This window comes from Oncorhynchus nerka, linkage group LG7 (genome assembly GCF_034236695.1).
Source record: "Oncorhynchus nerka isolate Pitt River linkage group LG7, Oner_Uvic_2.0, whole genome shotgun sequence".
Lineage (NCBI taxonomy): Eukaryota > Metazoa > Chordata > Actinopteri > Salmoniformes > Salmonidae > Oncorhynchus > Oncorhynchus nerka.
The window spans coordinates 26,254,611-26,281,643 of record NC_088402.1 but is presented as its reverse complement, the minus strand read 5'-3'; the positions used below and the strand labels follow the sequence as shown (position 1 = coordinate 26,281,643).

Genomic DNA, 27,033 nt, shown 5'->3' with positions numbered 1-27,033 from the left:
TTGACAAGTTGCATCAATAAGAGATCAAAGCCTTCACCTGGTCAGTCCATATCACGAAGAGAGCAGGTGTTCATAATCTTTTGTACACTTAGTGTAGGCCACTGGTCAAATGTCACATATTATGTTCTAGTTTAGTAACTTACATATAACCCCCCCCCACACACACACACACACACACACTGGCCCCAATCACTGCTCTTATTGAGTTCTATGGTCCTTTAGTGAATCTGCGTCACATATGGCACCCATTTCCCCACATAATGCCGATAGGGCTCTGGTCAAAAGTATTACACTATATAGGGAATAAGGTGCCATTTAGGACAGGGCAGTCAGTGGAGGGGATAATAGCAAGGGCTGATTAGAATGAAAAGAAAAGGAATGCAAGGGGTATCTGCTGTGGTGTCAGGAGTTTGGGGGATATTGTGGAGGAGGAACAAGGACACTAAGGCCCTTTGGGCTTGGTAAAGGCTGATTAAGAGATGCCAGCTGTAAATGATGGCTTTTATGTCTCAACAGAGAGACTTGAGGAAGGTGGGTCTCTAAGGCCAGGGCTGGTGTTAGAGAATGGCTTCAAAGGCTTTATTAAGCTGTTTATGTGTACATTTTGCTGTGTCACAACTCACTTGTCTCAGAAAATGGGTGTCAGATAGCCTAAAGATTAAGAGCGTTGGGCCAGTAACTAAAAGGTTGCTGGTTTGAATCCCTAGGCTGGCTAGGTGAAAAGATCTGTAGATATGCACTTAACCCTAATTACTCCTGTAAATCAATCTGGATAGGAGTATCTGTAAAATGAAAGCAACACTTGAACATTCATAAGACGGACTACAATGTACAGTTAATTGTCTTAAAATTGACATATTTCTTGATTGAAATGGAGATGAAAAGCACCTCTGACTAGCTACAATTATGCAGTAAGCTAAGCAATGCATGTAACTTTTGTCCTGGTATTCACACAAGAGATCCTCCCTTGCAGCTGTTTGACAAATTGTAAAGCTTGCATCGGTTTAACACACTGATTAAAGGTTGAGGTTAGCCTTATTTTTCATATCACGCTTTGGTAAGCTTCCATATAATCATTTTATTTAACACTTTCTCTCTCATTATCCCAGGTCTCCCAACAGTCTCAGGGTGCGTCACAAATGCCACAGTATTCCCTTAAGAGTGCACTACTTGATGCTGGTCAAAAGTAGTGAACTATTTAGGGAGTAGGGTACCATTTGGGATGCACACTGGGGCTCAAAGGACTTCTGTTTATTCCTGTTCTTTATGGATCTCATTGTTCACTGTTGACTCAATGCTAACATGCATCCCAAATGGCACCTGTTTCTTATATAGTGCACTGATTTTGACCAGAGCCCCATCAAAAGTAGTGCACTACATAGAGAATGGGAAACCATTTGGGATGCAGACCCCAGTTTTCAGAGGCTGCCTGTGGTTGGTATTACCTGGCTGTGTGTAGCAGTGAAGTGGATTGCATGTAAAAACAGCTTTGTGAGTACAGATCCCATTCCCACTGCTGTGGTTTCTCTGCTGCTCTGTAATTCAGATGATAAACAAAGAGGCAAGAGCTCAGACTCGGTGAAAGGTCACTGATGATAAATCAATCGTTCTAAGGATTATTCATAAATCTGATTTATCACCTTTTTTTTATCACTAACCACTTTGATGCATCTCTATAACTACTTGAATTGAACCATCTCATTTGGTGTTTTTGAGAATCCAAACGTGATGTGAGTGTAACAGAAGGAATACCAGGAGAGATTTAGTGATTTTAAATAAGTGTGACAATTTATTTCCCTAAGTTTTGCCAAATGTATCTTGGCGACAAAAGCATTTCACAGAAATGACATACAATTATCACATGGATGGGGCCAATATGGCTATAAATAAATTGAATAAATAAAACATAGGGACAGAACAATGTGCATTAATTATTATACAATATGTATAGAGAAATCTCAGACAGCAATAAATAGAACCAAATATAATCAGAAAACGCTAAAGTTCTAATGGATAACCATAAGATCATTTAGAAAGGTATGTTGTCAAAAGTAGTGAAACTTAGTCAAACTGTGATAACGCCTGAAATCAATCAGCTGTGTTTCTTATGCCAGGTCATAGAGTCAATTCAATACGTCTATGAGATTGTGATCTTCTATGAATCCAATGTTTTCTTGAGAGAGCAGACACAAGAACCTTGGACAGGATACACTGTAGCAGCAACAGTGCTTCTGATGCTGTTGAGTAGCTGTCCCTCAAATCCAGTGATAATCAGAGGCATGCATAGAGTAACGTTTCAGCCATTCAATTTATTAGCTATGATCTGAAGTTCTGTTTGAGGGTTGCTGCTGAAGTCCAAAGGTGTGTCAACAGTACACAGGAGGACCATCGAGTGTCCGTCTTTGTCTTTAGGATGTGGTGTCAATAAAGTTTACTCAAGTTCATTGCATTTCTCCTGCATGTGTCTCCAACCATCTGCATCTCTCTGACACTGCACCCACCATCACTGCCATTCACCCCCTTTAATGACCCACACCGTGACTGAGCCAACATGAGGTCCAGTAGCAGGCTTCCTGTGGAGTATCCAATGCATCTCGAGGGACCAAAGCATATGAGTCCCCAATGACAGATGGATAGAGAGAGATAGATGAATCTCTGCCCTCTCTGTGTGTGAGACAGAGTATGTGGACATCTCCCTTCTCATCTCTCTTCTCGTGCTCTGTGTTGTTGTCCCACCATCAATTTCTCCAGCAGCAAGCGAGCTTTGACTGTGGCCTGAAGAGCTGATGGGCCCACCGCTTTTTGGTATCTGTATTTCACCCTGGAGAGAAATAGGAGAGACCCATTAGACACCAATGATTAGACTTAACTCAATTCAATACAACTGTATTTATCCCCTGAAGGGCTATAAAGACTGTTGAATTCAGGTGATGTTTATTTGCATACTAAAACCACAAGGTTGGCCTGGCCTGTCAATCAGATGTAGGATCTTAATTTGGTCACCCCTTTGCAGGAGAACTTTCTTGCAATGCAATAAATGTAAACTTGCAGTGTATTTGAGGTTTAAAAGTCCACTTTGAAATTTCAAACTGTGTTTTCCCTTCACGAAAAATGTATATTTACTATAATCCACATAACATTTCATCTAGTTGCAGGATTATTTTTCTGCTGTAACAAACTGGCTCAAATTAAGATCCTACATATGTCTCGCCTGCAGGTTTCTTTTGACACATCAAACCTAAATGCTCAGCAATTTGCCATATATGTTTCCATTTTATGAATGTGAGCAGACACTGGCGCCTGACTGAGCGGGGGTAGGTTTCCAACCCTGATGCCACATGAGAAGAGCTGTGCCAGGTGAAGGCTCCATTACAGGGATCACTATGACATTTATGCAAGGGAAAGTGATACATGCCCTCATAGTCTGAGTGGGGAAATTCCATCACATAAATAAATTAGAGAAAGAAAACGGTTTCTTTGTTGTTTCTAAACTTTCACATGCTTACATGTCATATTTCAGTGAGACTCTCTCCCATAATATAATATACTATGCATGAGGGCCAGCACTCTCTCAAATTACGTCTTTATATCCCCCATTGACTATACAATGCGTGCCGCCTGAGCTTCACAGCGGCACAGATCCTTCTACAGTTTTACCCACGGAGAAAGTATGCACTCTGCTAGATTACGTCTATCTTTCGTGAGGTTATAATTACAATGTCCATTTATTTTGCAATTAGACCTGTGGTATTCTCTTCTTACCTTTTAATCCTACTCGTCTTGGCTGCAAACTTGTGTTTGCACTGATGCCTCTCAGCACAGTCAGCGCCCACGGCGGGCTGGATCGCTGTGTCTGGCGTTACTGCTGCTGCAGCATATCTGAAGAAGAGCGAAAGTACACAAGACATGAACATAGAGTCAGTCGGGTTTCCATTAATCATATCGTTTCGAAACATTTAAGGGGGGGAAATAACAAGATGAGGTGTAAACCTGTTCACACAGGTTACGATGATTTGCATTGTTGACAGCTCAAATGAGAATCGAATTGAATAGATTGCCAAGATAAATAGAAAAGGCGTTTTGAAATACCAAGCACGGGTGATTTATTGATCATAAGCTACAATGTTGCAACATCCACATTGCAGTAGCAGAGTGGAACGCGCGTAATTACCCCAAATATTAGGCTAAGAAGTTTTTGACATGTTTTAACTAAAGTTATTGGGCTAATATTATATAACATGTTGTACCTCGGGTAAATTTCAAGCTGACAGAAGTTTGTACATGTGCTGTCATCTTCATGGACGCACTTGCAGCGAGTGTCCTGCTTGGAGAGGGCGGGATCCTTGATGGCGCGCTTCTTTCTGGAAGCGTTGCCCAGACCGTAGGAAACCACGCGCCTAAAGAAATTAACGAAATTATTAGCCCACTGTAACCAAGCCAGTTACATTACATGTAACAATAGAATAGAAGACATATAATCAATTGTCGGTCGGAAAAGTGACTTACTCAGGCGTGTTGACCCATATGATGTCCAGGTGACAGAAGTAAACGCACTCCTTGTCCAGGAACGTCGCGCAGGAGCATCGCTTGTTCCTGATGTGGCGCACTGGCACCGGGGTGGCTGTTGTGGATGCCGCTGTATCCTCTTCCATAGGAGCGGATGAGACTGTGAGGGAGAAAGTATGTTAATTACCTAAATTGAATACTATTATATTGAAAAACCTATGCCAGAAATTATAACATAAGATGCTATTGCATAGGCTTTGTAATTGTAATTGTAATGTATCGACTACGATTGCGCAGTTATTGTGTTGGATTCATTATGCTGCTTCAGGATTAAAGAGTGTAAAATATATGTATTGGTACCTAGCCTATTGTGGCCATTCATGTTAAAAAAGTGAATGAAATAATACTGAAAACACAAGATATTCAATAGTTGCTAAAACATGAGGCTCGTTTTGGAAGATCTTACCCGCATGTAAAATTCCAGAGTACATCATTGACAACATGGAGCAAAGTATTCTCAAATCCATTTTTTATATTTCTTTAGTACAGTTAAAATAATCTTGTTCACAAAATGGAATATTCCCTTTTTAATGAAAAGGCTCCAAAAAGCCAGCGAAAAGCGACCCGGGTGCCAACTGCGTAGGTTCGCATACAAGGTACGTTCACAAAGGAGTGCAAAAGCATTCCACTTGCACGGTTCTGTCAGTGCCTCCACATGTGCACCTTCTGCCCTTTATATACTAAGCACTTACCACCTCCTCCCTCCCCCCTGCAGTCGCGTGTAAACAGTTTTGTCCTTTGACTTATTCGTAGACAATGCTGTTTGTTAATAATCACCGACAAGCAACGTGCAGCCCAAGATAAGAACTGTGGATGGAGACGCCGGGAGGCAGGCGGCGACACGAGCCAAGTTTTGACCAAGGAAGTTCTGAAGACGTAAATGCACACATTTTACAGTAGATGGCGACCAAGTATCAATGTATTAGCTTTACAATCGCATCAGCTCTCTAAAACGTTTTAATTTCCATAGAATGTATAGTCAGGTCCATCATTTTTGGCACCCTTGATAAAAATGGGGGTCCCTGTTTTCAATACTCTAGCTCTTCAATACTCTCCCCTTGCGATGATAACTACACAGGCTTGATTGGAGAACTGGACTGACCTCTTCAATTCAAACCACAGGTTTTGAATTGGGGTTCAAGTTCGGTGACTGAGATGGACATTGCAAAATGTTAATTTACATTTACATTACATTTAAGTCATTTAGCAGACGCTCTTATCCAGAGCGACTTACAATTTAGTTGTAAAATAACATTTGTGTGTGTGTGTTGATTTTGAGTAGTGCTTCGAGTTATTGTCTTGCTGGAAGATCCACTTGTGGAAATGTGTTAGCCTCATGGCAGAGGCAACCAGGTTTTTGGCTAAAATGGTAAAGTTAACAAGGGCCCCAGGACCAATGGAAGTGAAATAGCCCCATAACATCAAACATCCACCACCATATTTTACCTTAGTTATGAGGTAGGCCTACTTTTCTGAATATGCTTTTGTTTTTCAACGCCAAACCCACTACTGCTGTGTGTGACCAAAGAGCTCTATTTTCATGTCATCTGATAACAGCACCGGTTCCAATCCAAGTGCCGATTCCGTAATATCAAACTCCAAGCGGTGCAATGGGCAGATTACATGAAAATAGATATCTTCAGCCATGAACACATGTGGTGAGTTTGACTTTGAACATCAGACTTCCAGTGAGACAATAACCCAGGCACAAGGCCTAATCAAAATCTGACTTTCAGTGAGACAATAACCCAGGCACAAGGCCTAATCAAAATCTGACTTCCAGTCAGACAATAACCCAGGCACAAGGCCTAATCAAAATCTGACTTCCAGTGAGACAATAACCCAGGCACAAGGCCTAATCAAAATCTGACTTCCAGTGAGACAATAACCCAGGCACAAGGCCTAATCAAAATCTGACTTCCAGTCAGACAATAACCCAGGCACAAGGCCTAATCAAAATCTGACTTCCAGTGAGACAATAACCCAGGCACAAGGCCTAATCAAAATCTGACTTCCAGTGAGACAATAACCCAGGCACAAGGCCTAATCAAAATCTGACTTCCAGTGAGACAATAACCCAGGCACAAGGCCTAATCAAAATCTGACTTCCAGTGAGACAATAACCCAGGCACAAGGCCTAATCCAAATCTGACTTCCAGTGAGACAATAACCCAGGCACAAGGCCTAATCAAAATCTGACTTCCAGTGAGACAATAACCTAGGCACAAGGCCTAATCAAAATCTGACTTCCAGTCAGACAATAACCCAGGCACAAGGCCTAATCAAAATCTGACTTCCAGTGAGACAATAACCCAGGCACAAGGCCTAATCAAAATCTGACTTCCAGTGAGACAATAACCCAGGCACAAGGCCTAATCAAAATCCACAAAGAAATGCTTAATTGACCTCAAAATACTTTTTTGCAATGACCATCTCTGTCTCCGGACTTGAACCCTATTGAAACCATGTGGTTTGAATTGAAAAGGGCAGTCCATAAGAGCAGATGAAGGATATCAAGGATCTGGAAAGATTCTGTGTGGAAGTATTGTGTAGCACTTTCCCTGTCTGCCACTGCTCTTGCTCAACAAAAATGTCCTGTGTGTTATCACAACTTTTGGAGATATTTTAACAAAACCATTTTGTGGTAAATTGATTAATTTTTAAAAAATGTTTAAAAAGTTGTAGGTATATTCCAAGGAAGTTAGATCTATAATTGTTTTTTGAATATACACATAGGAAGGCCTTAATATATATAATCCACTTGTTTTTTGAATATACACGTAGGAAGGCCTTAAGATATATAATCCACTTGTTTTTTGAATATACACGTAGGAAGGCCTTAAGATATATAATCCACTTGTTTTTTGAATATACACGTAGGAAGGCCTTAAGATATATAATCCACTTGTTTTTTGAATATACACGTAGGAAGGCCTTAAGATATATAATCCACTTGTTTTTTGAATATACACGTAGGAAGGCCTTAAGATATATAACCCACTTGTTTTTTGAATATACACATAGGAAGGCCTTAAGACATATAACCCACTTGCTTAGAGAGTAAATTGGGTTTAGGCCCCAGTCTATCAGGGATTTCTGTATAGACCTATTTAATCTATACTAATATTTCGAACCAAAGTAGCTTGCCTTCTGCATAAAGACCCAAAACTACAAGGAGAATGTAATATAAATAATGAGCCAACTTGACGCTATGTATTTGAAATACAGTATTACGCATGCATTACACACAACATAATGTCACAAAAAGTTACCTCTGATACATGTTTTGGCCAAAATGGCGCCAAGTATATTTTCCCTCTGCCAAACTAAAGATGGTGTGAAAAGGTAGAGAGAGGCCCCGCCACAGCTGGGGAGTGCTCTGCCATCACTTTATTCTGGCTACACTGCCATTGTGGAAAACAGTGTTCATGGAAAGTGCTTCTTGACACTCCTGTACACTTTATCATGCTTTCATTGATCCTTGTCCGGTCTGATTGTAGGCCTACTTTGCATACATTTATAAAGGTTAGCAATAAGATATTTGCAGTATGCCAACCTGTTTCTGCATGCTCATTTGAGTGTGGAAATTAAGGCAGTTAAAATGGCAATCTATTAGCAACATTTAGGCCAAATAAAGTAGATACATTAAAGAAATTATCAAAGAATGCAATTCATCTCAAGTGCTCTTTTGTAACCTTAGGCAAAGGCTGGTCCAAAAGTTGATGATTAATGATGACATCATCACCGATTATCTATGCCATTTAGTCGGTGCATTTATGCAAAGCAACTTAGTCATGCATGCATACATTTTTTTTTACGTATGTCTGGTCCTGGGAATTGAACCCACCATCCTTGCATTGCAAGATCCATGCTCTACCACCTGAGCTACGTTTAATCCCAATTTGAACAGCCCTATTGAAGGATTTGGTAGCAAATTTGACTGTTGTAAACTATTTGATGGGGGATCGAGCTACACATTTACTAATGATGGAAAGTGACGGGGGTACAAAGCGGTGCAATGTGGAAAAACGTCAAAGTAAAACATTCTGAGTCAAACCGTTCTGACGGGCCTAATCAAGGGCCTGGTGTTAGACAGTTTCCATTGGCCAAGGAACAGCTTGTGCTAATGGCTATAGGACAGGACAGCCTGTCTGGCTCCTTTCCAGTCAGGACATCAGCCTATGATGCAGGGAGCAGAGCCTCAGTTTCCTATTCATGAGAGCCCTATAAAGCAGCTTCTTTCAGCCTTATTATAGGCGCCATCTCAAAGGGCTTTGGAATAGACCTAGCATAACAGACCATGAAGCTGCTTTGGGGTTGCACAAACAAGGTAGGCTCTGAAAGTAAAAAGGCTACGGATAACCCTCACTCTCTCCATGTCTCTGATTTGGTGGGTATTCTAACTTGGCAACATTCTTCCCACCCGTTCCACTACACTACACCCACGGCTCTAACAGGAAGGGCTATTGCCCTCTAGGCGTCTCTGTTGCCTCATCCCAGGATCCACCTCAGGCCCCAACAACTACTAACTAACTGAATAACAGAGGCAGACTCTCTCTCTCTCTCAAACCCTGATAGGCAGATAAGTCACCATCTGCATCCCAAACGGCACCCGATTCTCTATATCGGGCCAATAGGGCTCTGGTCAAAAGTAGTGCACTATGTAGGGAATAGGGTGCCATTTGGGACGCATACACAGTTTCACTAGAGTAATGAGGAGTCTTACTGTAAAAACTCTTGAGATGAGCAATACGTTCTCTTCCTCACTGATGTTCACTCTCTCTCTGGTCTAGTGTGATAGAGGTCTGATTGCATTTGTTTGGTCAGTGCCCTCCGAGAGCATTCCTGATGAAAATGTCTCTTTCCCACGGAATATGAAATCCACTATAAGGCTGATTGTGAAATGATGTAGAGCATTGGGGAACCGTGGCGTTGAAAAAGCTCATGTTTTTGTTTTTAATCCGTGAACTTTTGCTGCATGTGAGATAAAATGTTGTACATAAGATCAAGAAAAAGGTTTTTGTCATATGTGGTCCAGAACTCTAGTCCATCTTCTAAACAGTATGACGTTTTATTAAATGTGAAAACTTAGGTGCATCTGGGACAAAAAACATGAATACCATTTGTACATTTGTAAACAAGGTTTTACTGATACAGTTGATAATAATATTGATACCGCAATGTAAAGCTACCATATTACACATACCTATGGATTTATGAATAATCACGGGCACTAAATGGAATATAATAAATAGTTGAACACAACATCTGTACACAGAAACAATGGCCCCAAATCCATAGAAATGTACATATACCAGTACAACACATTTATTTTTCCATAAAATTACAATTGACATAAAACCTTCCAAAATAAAATTGTTATCCTCTATTTTCACTTCCATGTCATAGAAATAAACACAAGCAACTGCTGAATTTTTAAGGGATTATTTACAGGTTCCTAAAACAAGTAACTCCAAAAAGGCACAATTGTCTATACAACATGTACAAAAAAAATTTGTCTGGAGCTTTTTTTTTAAAGAAAAATGATTGGTCATCATTATCATCATCATCATAATAATAATTATCATTTATGATTGCACATACAATATGAATGTCAGAAACTGTGCTTTGAAAGGTGATTTGCAGAGTAACAAACCCACCCTGAAGTGTTTTCAGTCTTAGAAAGTGACAAGCATTACAAAAAGAGAACAAAGAAAGAGCTTTTCGATAGGTAGCCTGGTAACCCAGATTGAATGCTGCGATCACCATTGTAAGCTCAGCATTCGGTTTGATTTGACCAGGCTATTCGACTGGGGGTTTCAGGTGGCGATGACCAGTCGGTCCTCGTCATCGCTTGATGCTGAGTCATCGATAAAGTCTTCCGTCACCTGCTGCCGTGACAGCATCGACTGCCTCCGAGGCATGACAGGCTCACTGGCTCCCCCTGCCCGCTCAACAACCCCATCAGCAGCTGGAGCCGGGGAGGGTTGTGGTAGAGATGTTGTAACTCTCCCTTCCTTCCCGGGAGTCTGCATGTGATCAGAGCCTCCGGAACTCCTGTGCCCAGAGCTGCTGGGTCTGCTGCCCGATGATGTCATTTCCTGGGCGGGACTTCCTCTCATGGTGGCAGTGGGAAGGGACGGTGCAGCAGATGGACAGCTGACCAAGGGTCCTAGTTCAGTCTGAGAGGAGAGTCGGGTGGCCCCTTGGGCCTCAGGGCTGCCCTGCCTCTCAGAGGGTCCAGGGAGGGGACTGAGGGCGGAGAGAGGGCTGAGCGAGGGGATGAGTGCGGGCAGGGCAATGTTGAGGATCTGCAGGCCGGGGATGGGTGTGTGGTGGGTGTGGTGATGGTGGGGGCCCGTGCTGCTCTGGGAGCTGGGGCTGGCAGTCAGGGCCTGCAGGCCCAGGGTGGCGTTGAGCGTCAGGCCGTGCTGGGACAGCAGCTGAGTGGAGGTCAGGCCTCCTGAGCTGGTCAGTCCCATGACGTTGAGGGTCTCCAGACCCATGGACTGCAGCGTCTGCTGGGAGGCCCCAAGGGCCTGAAGTCCGGTGACCTGCCCCAGGGGGAAGCAGGGCATGATACTGCTGATGGGCTCCTGAACCACCAGGGGCTGGTTGGTGGGGGTCAAGGCAGAGCCCTCAGGCTGGGGGGAGTTAGAGGATTTGGGGAACGGGAGTGGACTGGTATTCCGGTGGATGACACTCACTGCAGGGATGGTGAGCTGGACAGTGCCAGCCTGGATGGGCACGAAGGTGGAGTAGGCTGGCAGGCCAGCTGGCACCAGCTGGATGCCCCCCACGGGGACCATGCTGTAGGAGGAGCAAGAGGGCTGCTGGGAGTGCAGAGGCAGGTGACTGAAGAGGTGCGTGTGTCCCCCCTGTGTGGCCCCTGATCCTTGGGTCGGGCCCTGGGAGGGAAAGTGCCAGGGGCTGTAGGAGGAAGTCTGGGGGGTGAAAGAGGCGGTCTGAGTGCTGACGTCTGTCCCGAAAGGGACACCTGGCTCACTCGTTGGTAGGGTAGGAGGAGCCAAAGAGCCATCCTGGGAAACAGCAAACATTTATAAAATGAGTAATTATGACCTTTACATACTCTACATGTCTTATCACTGGAAACAGGACAAACACTTGAACATACTCCCCATATCACAGGAAAAACTCAGTGAAGACATGAGAAGATCATCTGTTACTAGAAAACAAGCCTTCTAACAAGCTGCCCATCAGAAATGTATTCACCTTTTCAAGCATTCAGAGCAACTTTGCTGAAGTCTCTCACATGCGGGATTCAAGGAAAAGAGTTTGGGTATGAAAGTGCAGAGAGACAGGGACAGAGGGATGGAGGGAGGGATTGAGAGAGAGAGGATGGGATGAGGAAAACATGGTGGGTCTCACCTGGCCGAGCTTGGAACAGCCCTTGCCTGGTACTGGGGGACTAGGGGGCACGTCAACATCGGGGTAGTCGATGGACATCTGCCTGCACGGCGAGACAGGGCTCATCATGTGCACCGACTCAGTGTCGGAGGTGTGGGGGGGTGGGGAGTAGGGTAGGGGGCCAGGGCTTGAGCACCCTCCGGAGATTGACATCTGCTTGACCAGGGAGACGGGGCTCAGCATGGGCACGGACTCTGTGTCTGAGGCGTTGTGGGTGTGGTGGGTGTGGGAGTCGGATGCGGGGAGCTGGGGGAGTGACAGGGGAGCTGGGTGGTGGTGGTGGATGGACATCTGAGCCAGGAGGGAGCTGGGAGGGAGCTCAGCCTGGAGGGAGGAGGGTATGTGCTGGGGGCTGGCCGAGACCGAGGGTTGGTGGACAGGCCCGACTCAGCCTGGCTGTCCTCTTCCTCTTCTTCGTTGTCATCATCGTTGTCATCGTCAGCGCCCTCCGAGTCCTCTCCGTCTGAATCTGGGCGGTCTGTACTGCCCACCTGGCTACGGTCTCCTGGGGTAGAGAGATAAAGGGCACTTAGTATACGAGACAGCAGTGTCAATATGTTCAACTATTAACCAACATTGACACAGTCATATGGGGGCCTTGGAAATCCTATATCTGGCACTGCTTCTATATCCCACTCCTAAAGTAAGAAAACTTGGCAATGAATAGCATTAAGATTGAGTACACAATGAGTGCACAATGAGTGCATCCGAAAGGGTATAGGTCCCTGGTCAAAAGTAGAGCACTATATAGGGAATAGGGTGCCATTTGGGATGCAACCTAGCATTGAAGGAGGCAGAAGGAGAAAAACAAATATCCTATCGGCCTGGGACCATAGAAAGCCTTTTAGCCTCTGCCTCTCTCCCTCTCTCTTTCTAAAATTAGACGCAGCAATTTCCCTTCTAAACACTGCCTGTGCACGCCGCCCACGTGTACTCCCAGTTAACTGATAAAGAAGCTACATTTAGAATGTCTAATTCTAAAGTGGCATCATGGCTATTGATTGGCATGGCTACACTACGCAGACAGGGAATCGGCATTTCATAGCTGTGTGAAGTCATTTTCGGGAACTAAAGGACAGGGTGATTCTGTTGTTAGAATCCATATGAGATTGGTGTAAACCTTCCAAATCAAATTCACATTTTGTGTTATAAACACAGGCTTAAATCTGAATGCTAGTGCACCCCAGTTTAGCTATGGGATCTGTGTGGATTAAGAGTTCTGATACTGTAAGTGAAAAAACACAAATATTACTACAAATCTGTAATATCCCTTTGAACTAAGATGAATACGTTAATTACTCTTGGTTTATGCTCTCTTTCAAACCTGTGATGAACTGACTTTATAACAGCTATCCTATCACATACGTCAGTACACCTGTGTGCAGAGATGGGTAGAATTTCTGTTACATGTATTTGAAATATATATTTAAATTACTATTTAGTATTTTGTCATTTATATTACAATGGGCTGAACTACACTCACATTTATTTTGTAACAAGATCATTTGGGAGCTGTAATTTGTATTTTCTAAATACAAAATACTTTTCGACACTATTTTTTATAGCGGTTCACCATATTGTGACCCCCTTTCACCGTGCATTGTTATCAGAAGTCTGATGACACTATGGCGTGATAAGTGTGTCTGCTAAATGAACTAAATATAAATGTATATGTAAAAATGTACAATTGCAAAGCATTCTGAGTATTATTCTAATGAGCTCTGCCCCAAAACAAGGCCAATAATAATATCCAGTGTGCTTTGCAGTTCATTTTTGTATGTTCATTTTCACATGTACATTTTGGTCATTTAGCAGACACTCTTATCCAGAGTGACTTATAGTCAGTCCATTCAACTAAGGTAGATGAACAACAACATATCACAGTCATAGCAAGTAAAACAGTTCTGTAACCGTTACAGCGAATGTTGTTGACGTTCGGGCTGCCTAATTGCAAATGTATTTCTGTATTTTAAAATGCAAAATACATGTATTTTTATTAAAGTACGATGTAGTTTATTTGGATACATTAATATTTATGGTATTTTGTAAATATATTTTAACATTTTTGCCCATCATTGCCTGTGTGTATTACAGATCTGTAGTGAATTCATTTTTAAAATAGCCAGCACATAGGGGCCCTACGACAGCGGGTCGATGCTGAAATGTGAAGTACCTGAGTCCTCTGTATCATGGTCCTCGAGGCCTGCAGACACCCCCATCTCCATGCACTTCTTACTGTGAGCCTTGGACTTCATATGCTTGGTCAGATTCCCTGTACGAAGAGATTTCAGTTTTAAATGGAAACATCAATGCATAGCAGCAATATAAAAATGAGATGCTCTTTACAAGTGGAGGACCATTCTGAAATAAAAACCAAACATCACATCATAACCCCATCATTTCTTTTTTTGAGAAAGAAGGCCACGAGTTCGTTAAGGTGGGACAGGCTTACGCACCACAGGAGGAGCTTACGTAAGTCTGAGAGCACTGACTGTGCCCCAAATGACAGCCTATTCCCTACATAGTGCACCACTTTTAACTAGGGCCGATAGGGTCTGGTCAAAACTGGTGCACTACATAGGGAATAGGGTGCCATTTGAGATTGCGCCACCATCTCTAGGCAGGCTGCATGTAATGGGTGAGTAATTGATAAATAAATGTTTTTAAAGGAACGTGGGATGATGCTCTGACACCGAGTACTGTTCTGCAGTGCCGCGTGGGTAGACAGGTTCGAGAATGGTGAATCATCCTGCCTCTTTTAGAAGACAGAGAGAGAGACAAAGTCTTCAAAACCATCAAGGCTTCTAACAGGAAAAAGATTAGAGCGAAACTCAGTTATGTGCTATTGAAAGTAAAAAGGGCCTTAAAAAGTAGAAACAAAGGAATTAAGTGCAATATCTGGCAGGCAATTCATGTCTGCCCACACATGTCATTTAAGATTTTTTATCCTGTCATTTGATTGAACATTACGTTATTGGCCTCACAATTCTTGTTTTCTTGCCCAAAGAAATATGACAATATGACTGTTTTCTGTGCACATCCCTTATGACACCAAAACCTGTCACAGCCAGCAGCTACTGCTAGGCATTATTTGTAACTCAAGATAGCTATTTGCTTATCTACAGGGCTGGAGTTAATTCAGATTGAAGGCAGTCAATTCAGGAAGTACACTACGGGTCCAAAGATTTAGAAGTACTACTCATTCAACGTGTTTTCTTTATTTGTACTATTTTCTACATTGTAGAATAATAGTGAAGTCATCAAAACCATAAAATAACAAATATGGAATCATGTAGTAACCAAAAATGTGTTAAACAAATGAAAATAGATTTGATATATTTGAGTTTCTTCAAATAGCCACCCTTTGCTTTGATGACAGAATGCTCTCTTGGCATTCTCTCAACCAGATTCACCTGGAATGCTTTTCCAACAGTCTTGGAGTTCCCACATATGCTGAGCACTTGTTGGCTGCTTTTCCTTCACTCTGCGGTCCGACTCATCCCAAACCATCTCAATTTGGTTGAGGTTGTGTGATTGTGGAGGCAAGGTCATCTGATGCAGCACTCCACCACTCTCCTTCTTGGTAAAATAGCCCTTACACAGCCTGGAGTTGTATTGGGTCATTGTCCGGTTGAAAAACAAATGATAGTCCCACTAAGCCCAAACCAGATGGTATGGCATATCGCTGCAGAATGCTGTGGTAGCCATGCTGGTTAACTGTGCCTTGAATTCTAAATAAATCACAGACAGTGTCACCAGCAAAGCACCCCCACACCATAACACCTCCTCCTCCAGGCTTTATGGCGGCAAATACACACATCTGTTCACCCACACCGCATCTCACAAAGACACGGCAGTTGGAACCAAAAATCGCCAATTTGGACTCCAGACCAAAGGACACCGGTCCAATGCTCGTTTTTCTTGGCCCAAGCAATTCTCGTCTTCTTTTTGGTGTCCTTTAGTAGCGGTTTCTTTGCAGTAATTCGACCATGAAGATCTGATTCACACAGTCTCCTCTGAACAGTTGATGTTGACATGCGTCTGTTACTTGAACTCTGTGAAGCATTTATTTGGGATGCAATCTGAGGTGCAGTTAACTCTAACGAACTTATCCTCTGCAGCAGAGGTAACTCTGGGTCTTCCATTCCTGTGGCGGTCCTCATGAGAGCCAGTTTCATCACAGCGCTTGATGGTTTTTGCGATGGCACTTGACGAAACGTCAAAGTTCTTGAAATGTTCCTGGATTGACTGACCTTCATGTCTTAAAGTAATGATGGACTGTCATTTCTCTTTGCTTATTTGAGCTGTTCTTGCCATAATATGGACTTGGTCTTCTACCAAATAGGGATATCTTCTGTATACCACCCCTACCTCGTCACAACACAACTTATTGGCTCAAACGCATTAAGAAGGAAATAAATTCCACAAATTAACAAGGCACACCTGTTAATTTAAATGAATTCCAGGTGATTACCTCATGAAGCTGGTTGAGAGAATGCCAAGAGTGTGCAAAGCTGTCATCAAGGCAAAGGGTAGATATTTTAAGAATCTAAAATATATTTTGATTTGTTTAACACTTTTTAGTTACTACATGATTCCATAAGTGTTATTTCATAGTTTTGATGTCTTCACTATTATTCTACAATGTAGAAAATAGTAAAAATAAAGAAAAACCCTTGAATGAGTAGGTGTCTGAAAATGTTTGACCGGTAGTGTCACTTTTAATACAAAAATACAAAATGAAAAACAGCATCAATGACTTCTCAATAAACTGAGGAGTATAAGATATTTATTGGAAAAGTTTTTCAATTTCTGAATATTAAATTACTGACTGCCTTCAATTTGAATTGATCCCAGACCTGTAGATAAGCAAATAGCTATCTTGAGTTACAAATCATGTTAACACTTTAAGATATATATTATACGTACCTTATAATCATTAGTTTTAAGATATTACTGATTTATAAATCTGTAATAAACACCTGTAACCCATTGGTTAATTTATTGTAAACCAAAGGTATATAAGGTGTACCTTACATTTTAAGATAAAACCCTTTTATGTGTAGCAGGTTTAAGTGGGTTCTGAATTTTTTTGATGATCAAATAAAAATGTAACATCTTGAGTTACAAATAATGGTAACACTTTACATAATGTTACACATTATAAATGGTTTATAAATAATACAAATTGTAAAAAAAAAAAATATATTATTATTAATTGTTAGGATTATAATTTATTAAATGCTTATAGATAATTAATAAACAGCAATAACACGTTGATTAATTTATTATAATCCAAACCATGCTACTGGTATAATTAAGCAATAAGGCCTGTGGGGGTGTGGTATATGGCCAATATACCACGGCTAAGGGCTGTTTTTAAGTACGAGCCAACTCGGCGTGCCTGGACACAGCCCTTAGCCGTGGTGCATTGGCCATATATCACAAACCCCCGAGGAGCCTTACTGCCTTACTGCTATTAATTCATAAAAATCCAAATAACTTCACAGATCTTCATTGTAAAGGGTTTAAACATTGTTTCTGATGTTTGTTCAATGAACCATAAACAATTAATGAACATGCACATGTGGAACGGTCGTTAAGACACTAACAGCTTACAGACGGTAAGCAATTAAGGTCACAGTTATGAAAACTTAGGACACTAAAGAGGCCTTTCTACGGACTCTGAAAAACACCAAAAGAAAGATGCCCAGTGTCCCTGCTCATCTGCGTGAATGTGCCTTAGGCATGCTGTCCGTTTTGTCACCAAAGCCCCATATACTACCCACCATTGCGACCTGTACGCTCTCGTTGGCTGGCCCTCGCTTCATACTCGTCGCCAAACCCACTGGCTCCATGTCATCTACAAGACCCTGCTAGGTAAAGTCCCCCCTTATCTCAGCTCGCTGGTCACCATAGCATCTCCCACCTGTAGCACACGCTCCAGCAGGTATATCTCTCTAGTCACCCCCAAAACCAATTCTTTCTTTGGCCGCCTCTCCTTCCAGTTCTCTGCTGCCAATGACTGGAACGAACTACAAAAATCTCTTAAATTGGAAACACTTATCTCCCTCACTAGCTTTAAGCACCAACTGTCAGAGCATCTTACAGATTACTGCACCTGTACATAGCCCACCTATAATTTAGCCCAAACAACTACCTCTTCCCCAACTGTATTTAATTTATTTATTTATTTTGCTCCTTTGCACCCCATTATTTTTATTTCTACTTTGCACATTCTTCCATTGCAAAACTACCATTCCAGTGTTTTACTTGCTATATTGTATTTACTTTGCCACCATGGCCTTTTTTGCCTTTACCTCCCTTCTCACCTAATTTGCTCACATTGTATATAGACTTGTTTTTTTTACTGTATTATTGACTGTATGTTTGTTTTACTCCATGTGTAACTCTGTGTCGTTGTATGTGTCGAACTGCTTTGCTTTATCTTGGCCAGGTCGCAATTGTAAATGAGAACTTGTTCTCAACTTGCTTACCTGGTTAAATAAAGGTGAAAAAAAAGGAGGCATGAGAACTGCAGATGTGGCCAGGGCTATAAATTGCAATGTCCGTACTGTGAGACGCCTAAGACAGTGCTACAGGGAGACAGGACGGACAGCTGATCGTCCTCGCAGTGGCAGACCACGTGTAACAACACCTACATAGGATCGGTACATCCTAACATCACACCTGCAGGACAGGTACAGGATGGCAACAATAACTGCCTGAGTTATACCAGGAACACACAATCGCTCCATCAGTGCTCAGACTGTCCGCAATAGGCTGAGAGAGGCTGGACTGAGGGCTTGTAGGCCTGTTGTAAGGCAGGTCCTCACCAGACATCACCGGCAGCAACGTCGCATATGAGCACAAACCCACCGTCGCTGGACCAGACAGAACTGGCTTAAAGTGCTCTTCACTGACGAGTCGCGGTTTTGTCTCACCAGGGGTGATGGTCGGATTTATGTTTATCGTTGAAGGAATGAGCGTTACACCAAGGCCTGTACTCTGGAGCGGGATCGATTTAGAGGTCGATGGTCCGTCATTGTTTGGGGCATGTGTCACAGCATCATCGGACTGAGCTTGTTGTCATTGCAGGCAATCTCAATGCTGTGTTACAATGCTGCGTTACAGGGAAGGCATCCCTCCTCGCTCATGTGGTACCCTTCTTGCAGGCTCATCCTGACATGACCCTCCAGCATGACAATACCACCAGCCATACTGCTTGTTCTGTGCGTGATTTCCTGCAAGACATGAATATCAGTGTTCTGCCAGCGAAGAGCCCGGATCTCAAACCCATTGACCATGTCTGGGACCTGTTCGATCGGAAGTTGAGGGCTAGGGCCATTACCCCAGAAATGTCCAGGAACTTGCAGGTGCCTTGGTGGAAGAGTGGGGTAACATCTCACCGCAAGAACTTGCAGTCCAATTAAGAGGATATGCACTGCAGTACTTAATGCAGCTGGTGGCCACACCAGATACGGACTGTTACTTTTGATTTTGACCCCCCCCCCCCTTTGTTCAATGACACATTATTCCATTTCTGTTAGTCACATGTCTGTGGAACTTGTTCAGTTTATGTCTCAGTTATTGAATGTTGTTATATTCATACAAATATTTACACATTTTAAGTTTGCTGAAAATAAACGCAATTGACAGTGAGCACATTTCTGTTTTTGCTCAGTTTATAAACTGGTTACCAATGTCATTAGAGCAGTAAAAATATGATGTTTTGTCATACCCGTGGTATACGGTCTGTTATACCATGGCTTTCAGCCAATCAGAATTCCGGGCACAAACCTCCCAGTTTATAATGTAATATATACATTACGTTATAATATAACTTGTATTTATAAAGGGTTTATAAGCAGTTTACAGGTATAACAGCTATTGATTCATTTATTAGAAACCAAACCACGCTACTGCTGCGGTAAACTCTGACCTTTAGTCTTGAAGGAGAAGTTGCAGTGGGTGCAGTGGTAGGGCCGTACGTCAGAGTGGGTGCGGATGTGTTTACGCAGCATGCTGGGCTTCTTGCAGCGGATCCCACACTCCTCACAGATGTATTTACCACGACCACGCCCACGCACATAGACATAGTCCTCGTTAGATTTGAATCTGCAGGGTTCACAAGAAGGTGAAAAACAATAAGTACATACACCCAACATGACTGAATCCTTAATCCAATAACTGAATCCAATAACTAATCAAATTGAAGGGGCAATGAAAATATTTATATTACGGTTAAGACACCTACCCTCCATCAAATATTTTGACCCTCCGTGGCTCTATTTTGGATGAGGAAGAATCCTTGTCTGACTCGCTGCTCACCTGACTCTCAGGTTGCACTTTGCTGTTATTCTCAGTTTTCTGAGGCTTTAGGACCTAGGGAGTAAGGTGATTTGAGAAATTAACTAAGTACAAGACAGAAAAGATAATGTGACATGCCCTTCACAAATTTCTATCATGAAATTATGGATATATTTAAATGGATTAAGGGATTAAATTATGGAAAATTAAACACAGATAATTCTACAAATAAATGTGAAAAATGCAATTAACGTTTGGTTCTTACCTTCGGCATAACGTCTTTTAGCTTGCTTGAATAGGCCAAGATGTCGGATTTCATACTTGTCGTTACGGCCTCTGTGTAGTGTATTTTTTTCGAGTTCTGCTTGGAGTCAAAGAGAGACATCACCACTTTGGTGGGCAGGCCCAGTGGGTTGGGGTTGTTGGGGCTCACCGCCCAGGTGGAGTAGGCCGAGACCTTCTGGTCCGTCTGGGGAACATGCAGAGGCCTCCTCTTCATCAGGTAACACCAAGTAAAGGTGGTGGCAGTTTTCAGGCTGGGGAAAGACAGGCGATGGCTGTCTCGTGTGTTGACGACAGATACAGATGAGGCCAATTTCACCTGTCCATGGAAAGTCGAGGGCCTAATGGGAGACTTGGCGGGAGACCATCTCTCTTCCTCGCTTTTGTCTTGAGGCTTCAGGGAGGCGTTAGCTGGCACAGAGGAGGAGACATGACTCCCTGGAGCGGTGTTTAATGCAGAGCGTGGTTGTTCCTGGGGAACTACAGAAGATGGTTCATCCTTACCGGTGCTTTCAGGTGTCATAGTCTTGCAGTTCTTAGGAGTCTGGGCGTCCTTTTCACCTACTGGCTTCTCGTGTTGCAGTGGAGGGGCCTCAGTTTCAATGGGACTGTCCACTGGTTCAGTGGTACACACCTGCCTGACTAGCATCAGCTTCCGTTGCCTAGTTACCTCCGCCATCTTGGAGTTCAGGTAGTTGACTGACCTGCCATCAGTGAGGCATGCAGCACCATGTTCATCCTTTGCTCGCTTCTGATGTTTTTCCATGGCGATATCCAAGCTGTTGGCAGGGGAGAGCATTCTCTTGCTTGAGGCAATGGGCTCTTGTTGTGGGCAAAGGGTCACAGCTGCCATTTTCTGGGTGCAGTGTAAGGACCCCAGGGAGGGAGCTCTTTGAATTTCACCAATATGGTTCTGGGTATTGGAAACTAAACCGTGTTTTACTTGAAGGCTAGTAGATGCTGGAGGCCTGTCCTTGTTCATTTCTGGTACAGTCTTTGTGTCAGTATCTACAACATACAGGTTACTGGTCACAGAGAGGGAAGGGTGCATCTGCTCATGAGTTATCAGTATCTGTGGCAATTGGAGAGCACCTGGTAGGTTTTGAGAAGGTGGGTCATTTTGTAGGCTTACAGGCAAGACTATTGATTGTGTCTTATTGCTTACAATCTGAAAACACGGTTGTGCCACACAGACGTTGTGGAGAACATCTGAAGACTTCAAAATACTTTGCATCTGATTGGCAATAGGTATTGTTAAGACTGGCAAAGTTGTCTGAGTACCTTGTGTGGTAGAGAGAGAGTATGTTTGGCTTGGTCTCAGAGCAGGACACTGCAGTTGGTATTTGGGCACAAAGCTTTTGTCTTGAGAGTCAGCAGAGTTGTTCTGGGCATCTTCTTGGCCGACCACGACATGAACCACAGATTGCTGTATATTTTGGCATGTCTGAACCCTCGACGTTAGGTGCCAAGGGTGTGGAAGGCCATGAATTTGAGGCAGTTGACCTTGGCTGCCCAAGTTAATGCTTTGCACCATTCTTTCATTCTTCTGAGGGAGAGTTTCTCCAGAATGCACAATAAAGGGTTGGGCAAGGGGAGGCTTGTTGGTTGTCTGTTGAGGCCTCTGCTGAGATGTAGAGAATACAGTGGGGAGCCTCTGGAGAGGTATGGCATGCCTCCCGACATGTTGCTGACTCTCTGGCCCAATCTTTAAAGACATCTGGCGTACCAAGGGCCCCCTTCGCCTTTCAATGAGAGGTACCTGTACAGACGGGAAGGCTTGAGCACTCGTTGGCAGTTCCATTGGTGACATTGACCTGTTGGGTGGCAGAGACCTGCTGGGGGAGACACTGCCAAAGTCAAAGGACTTGCTGCGATAGTCGCACAAGATCTCCACTGAGGGTTGAGTGCAACTGATCTGTTCTGAGGCAGCACGTCTTATCATGCCAGGGACCCCCAGGGTGTTGAAGGCTATTGGTAGCCCTTGATGCTCAGATATTTTGTTCACAAATTCTCCTCTGGAGGGGCTTTCTGACCTGGATGGCTCATCCCGGTCGAAGGAGGCTGAGATACTGGAGCATCTTGAGAGGCTACTGTCTCTGCTGAGGCTACGAGACAGTGAGGACTCGAAGCTTGATTCTCCAGAGGAGTGTTCCATCTGAGCCAGACGAATTCTCTTTTTCTTGGGTGGAAGCTTTTCTGTCGGTAGCTTGGACAGGCTCTCGCTCCTCTGGGGCCAGTTGAATGTATCTGCAACCTTTTCCCCTTGCTCAGTGCTCTGACCGTCATGCTCCCGATCGGGTTCCTCTGTGACCAGGATTTCAGGAATGTTATTTTGGCGAACCAGACGAGACTGCTGGACAGCAGCACAGCTCTCAGCCACTGCTGCTAAAGTGCTGTCGACACGGTTTTCCATCCCTTGTTTCCCCTGGTCGGCACATTTAGGAATGGACATCTTTTCATGGTAGCTCTCTAATGAAAGATTGGCAGTAGCATCAGTCTTAGTTTTTCCTGTTCTATGGCCATCTTTGTAAATGAAATCAACAGGAGAGGTCCTGTCAATAGATTCAGAGGTCTCAAAGGAATTGGGCTTGCTTAAAGAGTTGGTGTGTCTGATAACTGATGTACCGCTGCCTTGCCTCTGTAGGTCGCCTCTCTCTTTACCAGAGGTGTTAACCTGGGTTTCTCTGATCGGTGACAGTCTCGATTCTGATGCCTCTGTACCTCTTGCTACTAGCTGATTTTGAGTTATTTGCGGTGGGTTGCTTTTAGGCTGTAGATCAACCATGATAGAGTGCTGAGAAAATGGCCGACCTGAACTGGCTGTTGATAGTTGGCAAGAATCAAAACTGACAGAGCATGGGGGATTGGTGTCAGTTGGTGATTGGTCATCATCATCACCAACACTCTTCATTTTCCTTCTTTTTCTAAATGATTGCTGTTGGTCCATTATACCTGAAATAACTGTTCTGGGGACTAACGGCTGCTGCATGACATGTTGAAAAACATCCTGCTCAGTCTCTCTGACAGATACTGGCTTGTTTTTCGGACCATGGAGCTCTGAACAATAGAATTTCTTGTGATTTTCAAAGTTTTCTAGTTTTCGGTACCTATTGCGACAGGTCTCACATTCATACATTGTGCCTTTGCTCTGCAGAGGCTTTCGGTTTCGGTCTTGTGCATGCTCAAAAGACCTGCTTCTTTGCATTAACTCAGTGGAGATGCTAGACCCATGGTAACCTTCGTCCATGGAACGGACTGAGGTAAGGCCCTCACTTGTGGAGAAATCCTCCACTGCTACTTGTCGTACAAGAGTACGAGAATGTATTGCTGGATTTGGGGTAGAGGGGGCAGATGAAAACACATCATCGTTTAAGGAACTCATTTTGTCATCAAAAGACTGACAGATCCGTAGTGGGTGGGGTTGCTGGACAATGTTTGGTGGGAGACCCGAGTGCCCTGGAGTTGTGGGCATAGAATTACTTCTTGTTATTGGTAAACAGTCCATTGGTGTATACTGATTGGGTACAGATAGAAGAAATACTGGCTTAGATTTTTCTGTGGGGGTGAAGGGGGACTTGGGTATGTCTGAGCTGGAACTCGACCTTCTCGCCATTGGTTTAAGGTCAAATTGAAAAGAGTCTTTAAATATATACGACTTGGGGGAGTCTATGCTACCTCTCCTAGAAAGAGAAGTCCTTCTTGGTTTGACACTGTCCAGTTGTTTGTCGTCAACCACTGCCTCATTGTCCGATATTAACTTTGAGATTCGTTCCTCGAGAGAGAGTGCTTTTGTTTCTAACGGAGGATGCATTTGTCCTTGCACAACACGTGGCTTCTCCACAGAAGCAGTGGCAACCACTGCAGGGAGATTAGGAAGTACATTTTTGGTGACATCCATGTCTGTTGGTGGGGTTATTTTGACAAAGGGACTCGGGGGACTCATGGCCTGGTCTGCACTTTCAGAACGTGAGAAGTAACCAGAGTCTGTGCTGCCTAAACTCCGGGGACTAAGCAGACACTTGCCCTGCTGCTGCTGAGAAAAGTCTGTGGCTTGCTGCCTCTGAAGCTGACCATGTCCGCCTCCTGGTGGAGTCCTGCACTGCTGATCCTCATCTTCACTTCCTGCATCCTGTAAGGGGCTTGTGCAATCCACCTCTTTCAAGGACGACAGGACGGTGATGCTGGATCTCAGATGTGCCGTTTGGAAGTCCTTTTGCCGCTGGGCAGTAGCCTGCTCAGGGCTGGAGTCTGTGACTCTTGGACAGTCCGCCCGCTGAGGGGAGACATTGACAGGATAGACGACCACTTTTGGTAGGCTAGCTGTCCCTTTGGACTCATAGCCCCTCTGACTCAGAGGGAAAACAGCTGATGGATCCCCTGCATCCCCATGATTGCCTTGTGTTGTGCCTGCACTCAGCAAACTGCTCTCAGAGAACGCTGCAACACTGCTTTGTGATGAGTCAGGGTCTAGGTCTGCTGTGCTACTTTCCTCATCGCTGTCCCCACTTTCCTCCACATCTGAATGTGTTCCAAGTGCTTTGTCAGACTCCACGGAGAGGGACCCACTTCCAGAGTCGGAACGCGCCACAAGCCCCAGTTTTATTGCGTGAGCGTGGGATTTCTTATGCTTGTACAAATTGCTCTTAGTTTTGAATGAGAAGCCACAAGTAACACATGGGTAGGGCCGCTCTCCTGTGTGAGACCTGATGTGCTTGAGTAACACACTGGGCTTTGCACATGCCCGACTGCAGTATTCACACACATACTTCCCCTGCTTCTTAGGCTTCTGGTCCTTTGCTGAGATGCTACACATCTGTTCAAGCCCAAAATTCACAACCGTGGCCATATGGGCTGGGTTGTAACCAGGTGTAACAGGGACTTGAATGGTGCTAGGGACACTAGCCGATAGGGACTGGCATGTGTGCACCACCGGCGGCTGGCTCCGAGGCAAGGAATTGGAGCCTGAGGAAACAGGTGAATGAGTTAGGGTATCGGAGGAGCCAGTACTGAAGCTCATCTGCAAGCCAGGCTTTTCCCCACAGTTGCTGAAATGCTGTGTAGCATGCTGCAAAGTCTGCAAGGGAACAGCCTGGGTAGAGGAGTGCATTGTGTAGGTCTCTTGTTTATTTACAAAGTCATTCTGCATATGCGCAGGCTGAGTTTGGAGTCCAAAATGTATAGCTGGCATAGCATTTACTTCACTATTAGACTGAGCAGAAAGAGTTCGGCCAGGTTTTTCAACGGCTGTGACTGGAAAGGATTTTTGTTTTTCTGACAAGGAGCTGAAGTCTGATTCCATAGCCTTGAGCAAGACTTCAAGGGGAGCGCTAGCATGGTAAGGAGAGTCACCTTCACAGCTTGTTTCGCCACTCTTACTGTCCTTGAGCTGCTGAGACTCCCCAACACCAGAGACTGATTCCTCTTTACCACTGATGGGATCGAGAGACTGTGGCTTTGAGAAGGACGTATCCCTCTGCTTTAGCCTATCATTGTCAATGGAGGATGTCACTCCCTCAGAGGATTCAGCATTAGGCTGGACATACTCCGTATCTCGGTTCTGGCTTGGTGAGCTGGCAGGGTTTTGAGAAGGGCTGTTGGGGTAGGAGCAAGACGGTGCGGCTTCCTTGGACGAGGCAGCTTGGAGTGTTGCCACGGAGGTCTTGGACTGCAAGGACTTCTTTACGGGAGATTTGGGTATTTTCTTCAGCTGGTTTTCTGCCACAACCTTTTTCCTCTTCAGTGCCTTTATGTTATCTGCACTTCTTCGACCACCCTCATTGATCCCTGTAAAGCAAACAAAAGAGAAATTGGCATGCATATTGAAATAATATTATATAATATACAATAACAACATGCTAGCAGACATTTTTATCCAAAGCGACTTAGAGTCATGCGTGCATTCATTTTACGTATGGGTGGTCCCGGCGGGAATCAAACGCATGACCCTTTGGAGTTGGAAGCGCCATGCTCTACAGCCTGAGCTGCAGTTTATGCAAAATAAAAATGATCCGATATGCTATGAGGATCTTCACTGAGAAGAATAGATATGATTCACCAAAAATTCACCAACCAGATAAAAAATATGGTTTGGCCTGTGTTAGAAGAAACCACCCTGCAAACTGTGCTACCAAGCCTCTGTTTTGTTGATTAATTGGAAGTGAAGTTTGTTATGCAATACTCCACAATGAACAAATTCCTCTGAAATTTTTCTGTCAATTTCATCCAAACAATTCTGTATGCAGGCATATTCCTAGTTGATTTTTTATCTTGCACAAAATATTCAGAGCATGATAATCAATTAGGGTATTTTACAAAATAAAACGCATCACCAGTTGCATTAACAATCGGTCTTTCTACCAAAATAAAAGGCTGTACTCTACCTGTGCATCAAGATTTTTAACAGTAGCAGCAAATCACTTGTCTATGTCTGTCGTTTGTTCTGTAAAA

The 27,033-nt window shown here is 43.8% G+C and overlaps 2 protein-coding genes across 2 annotated transcripts in view; both read right to left on the bottom strand.

Moving 5' to 3' along the window:
• Positions 1-1,781: 1,781 nt before the first annotated feature.
• edn1 (endothelin 1) lies at positions 1,782-5,365 on the bottom strand. Its single transcript, XM_029665426.2, has 5 exons — positions 4,973-5,365; positions 4,507-4,666; positions 4,248-4,397; positions 3,763-3,879; positions 1,782-2,821 (listed from the first exon to the last, which is right to left on the bottom strand). Exons 1-5 carry the CDS (start codon positions 5,031-5,033, stop codon positions 2,701-2,703), a joined length of 609 nt encoding a protein of 202 aa, XP_029521286.1. The 5' UTR covers positions 5,034-5,365; the 3' UTR covers positions 1,782-2,700.
• A 4,242-nt stretch (positions 5,366-9,607) lies between these two features.
• The window catches only part of LOC115131383 (zinc finger protein 40-like), an 87,490-nt gene continuing 70,064 nt past the window's right edge, over positions 9,608-27,033 (bottom strand). The window contains 7 exon segments of the mRNA XM_029663071.2: positions 9,608-11,606; positions 11,956-12,359; positions 12,362-12,499; positions 14,168-14,266; positions 19,937-20,112; positions 20,252-20,379; positions 20,570-26,370. Of these exon segments, the coding sequence (XP_029518931.2) occupies positions 10,386-11,606; positions 11,956-12,359; positions 12,362-12,499; positions 14,168-14,266; positions 19,937-20,112; positions 20,252-20,379; positions 20,570-26,370 (7,967 nt within the window). The 3' untranslated portion in view covers positions 9,608-10,385.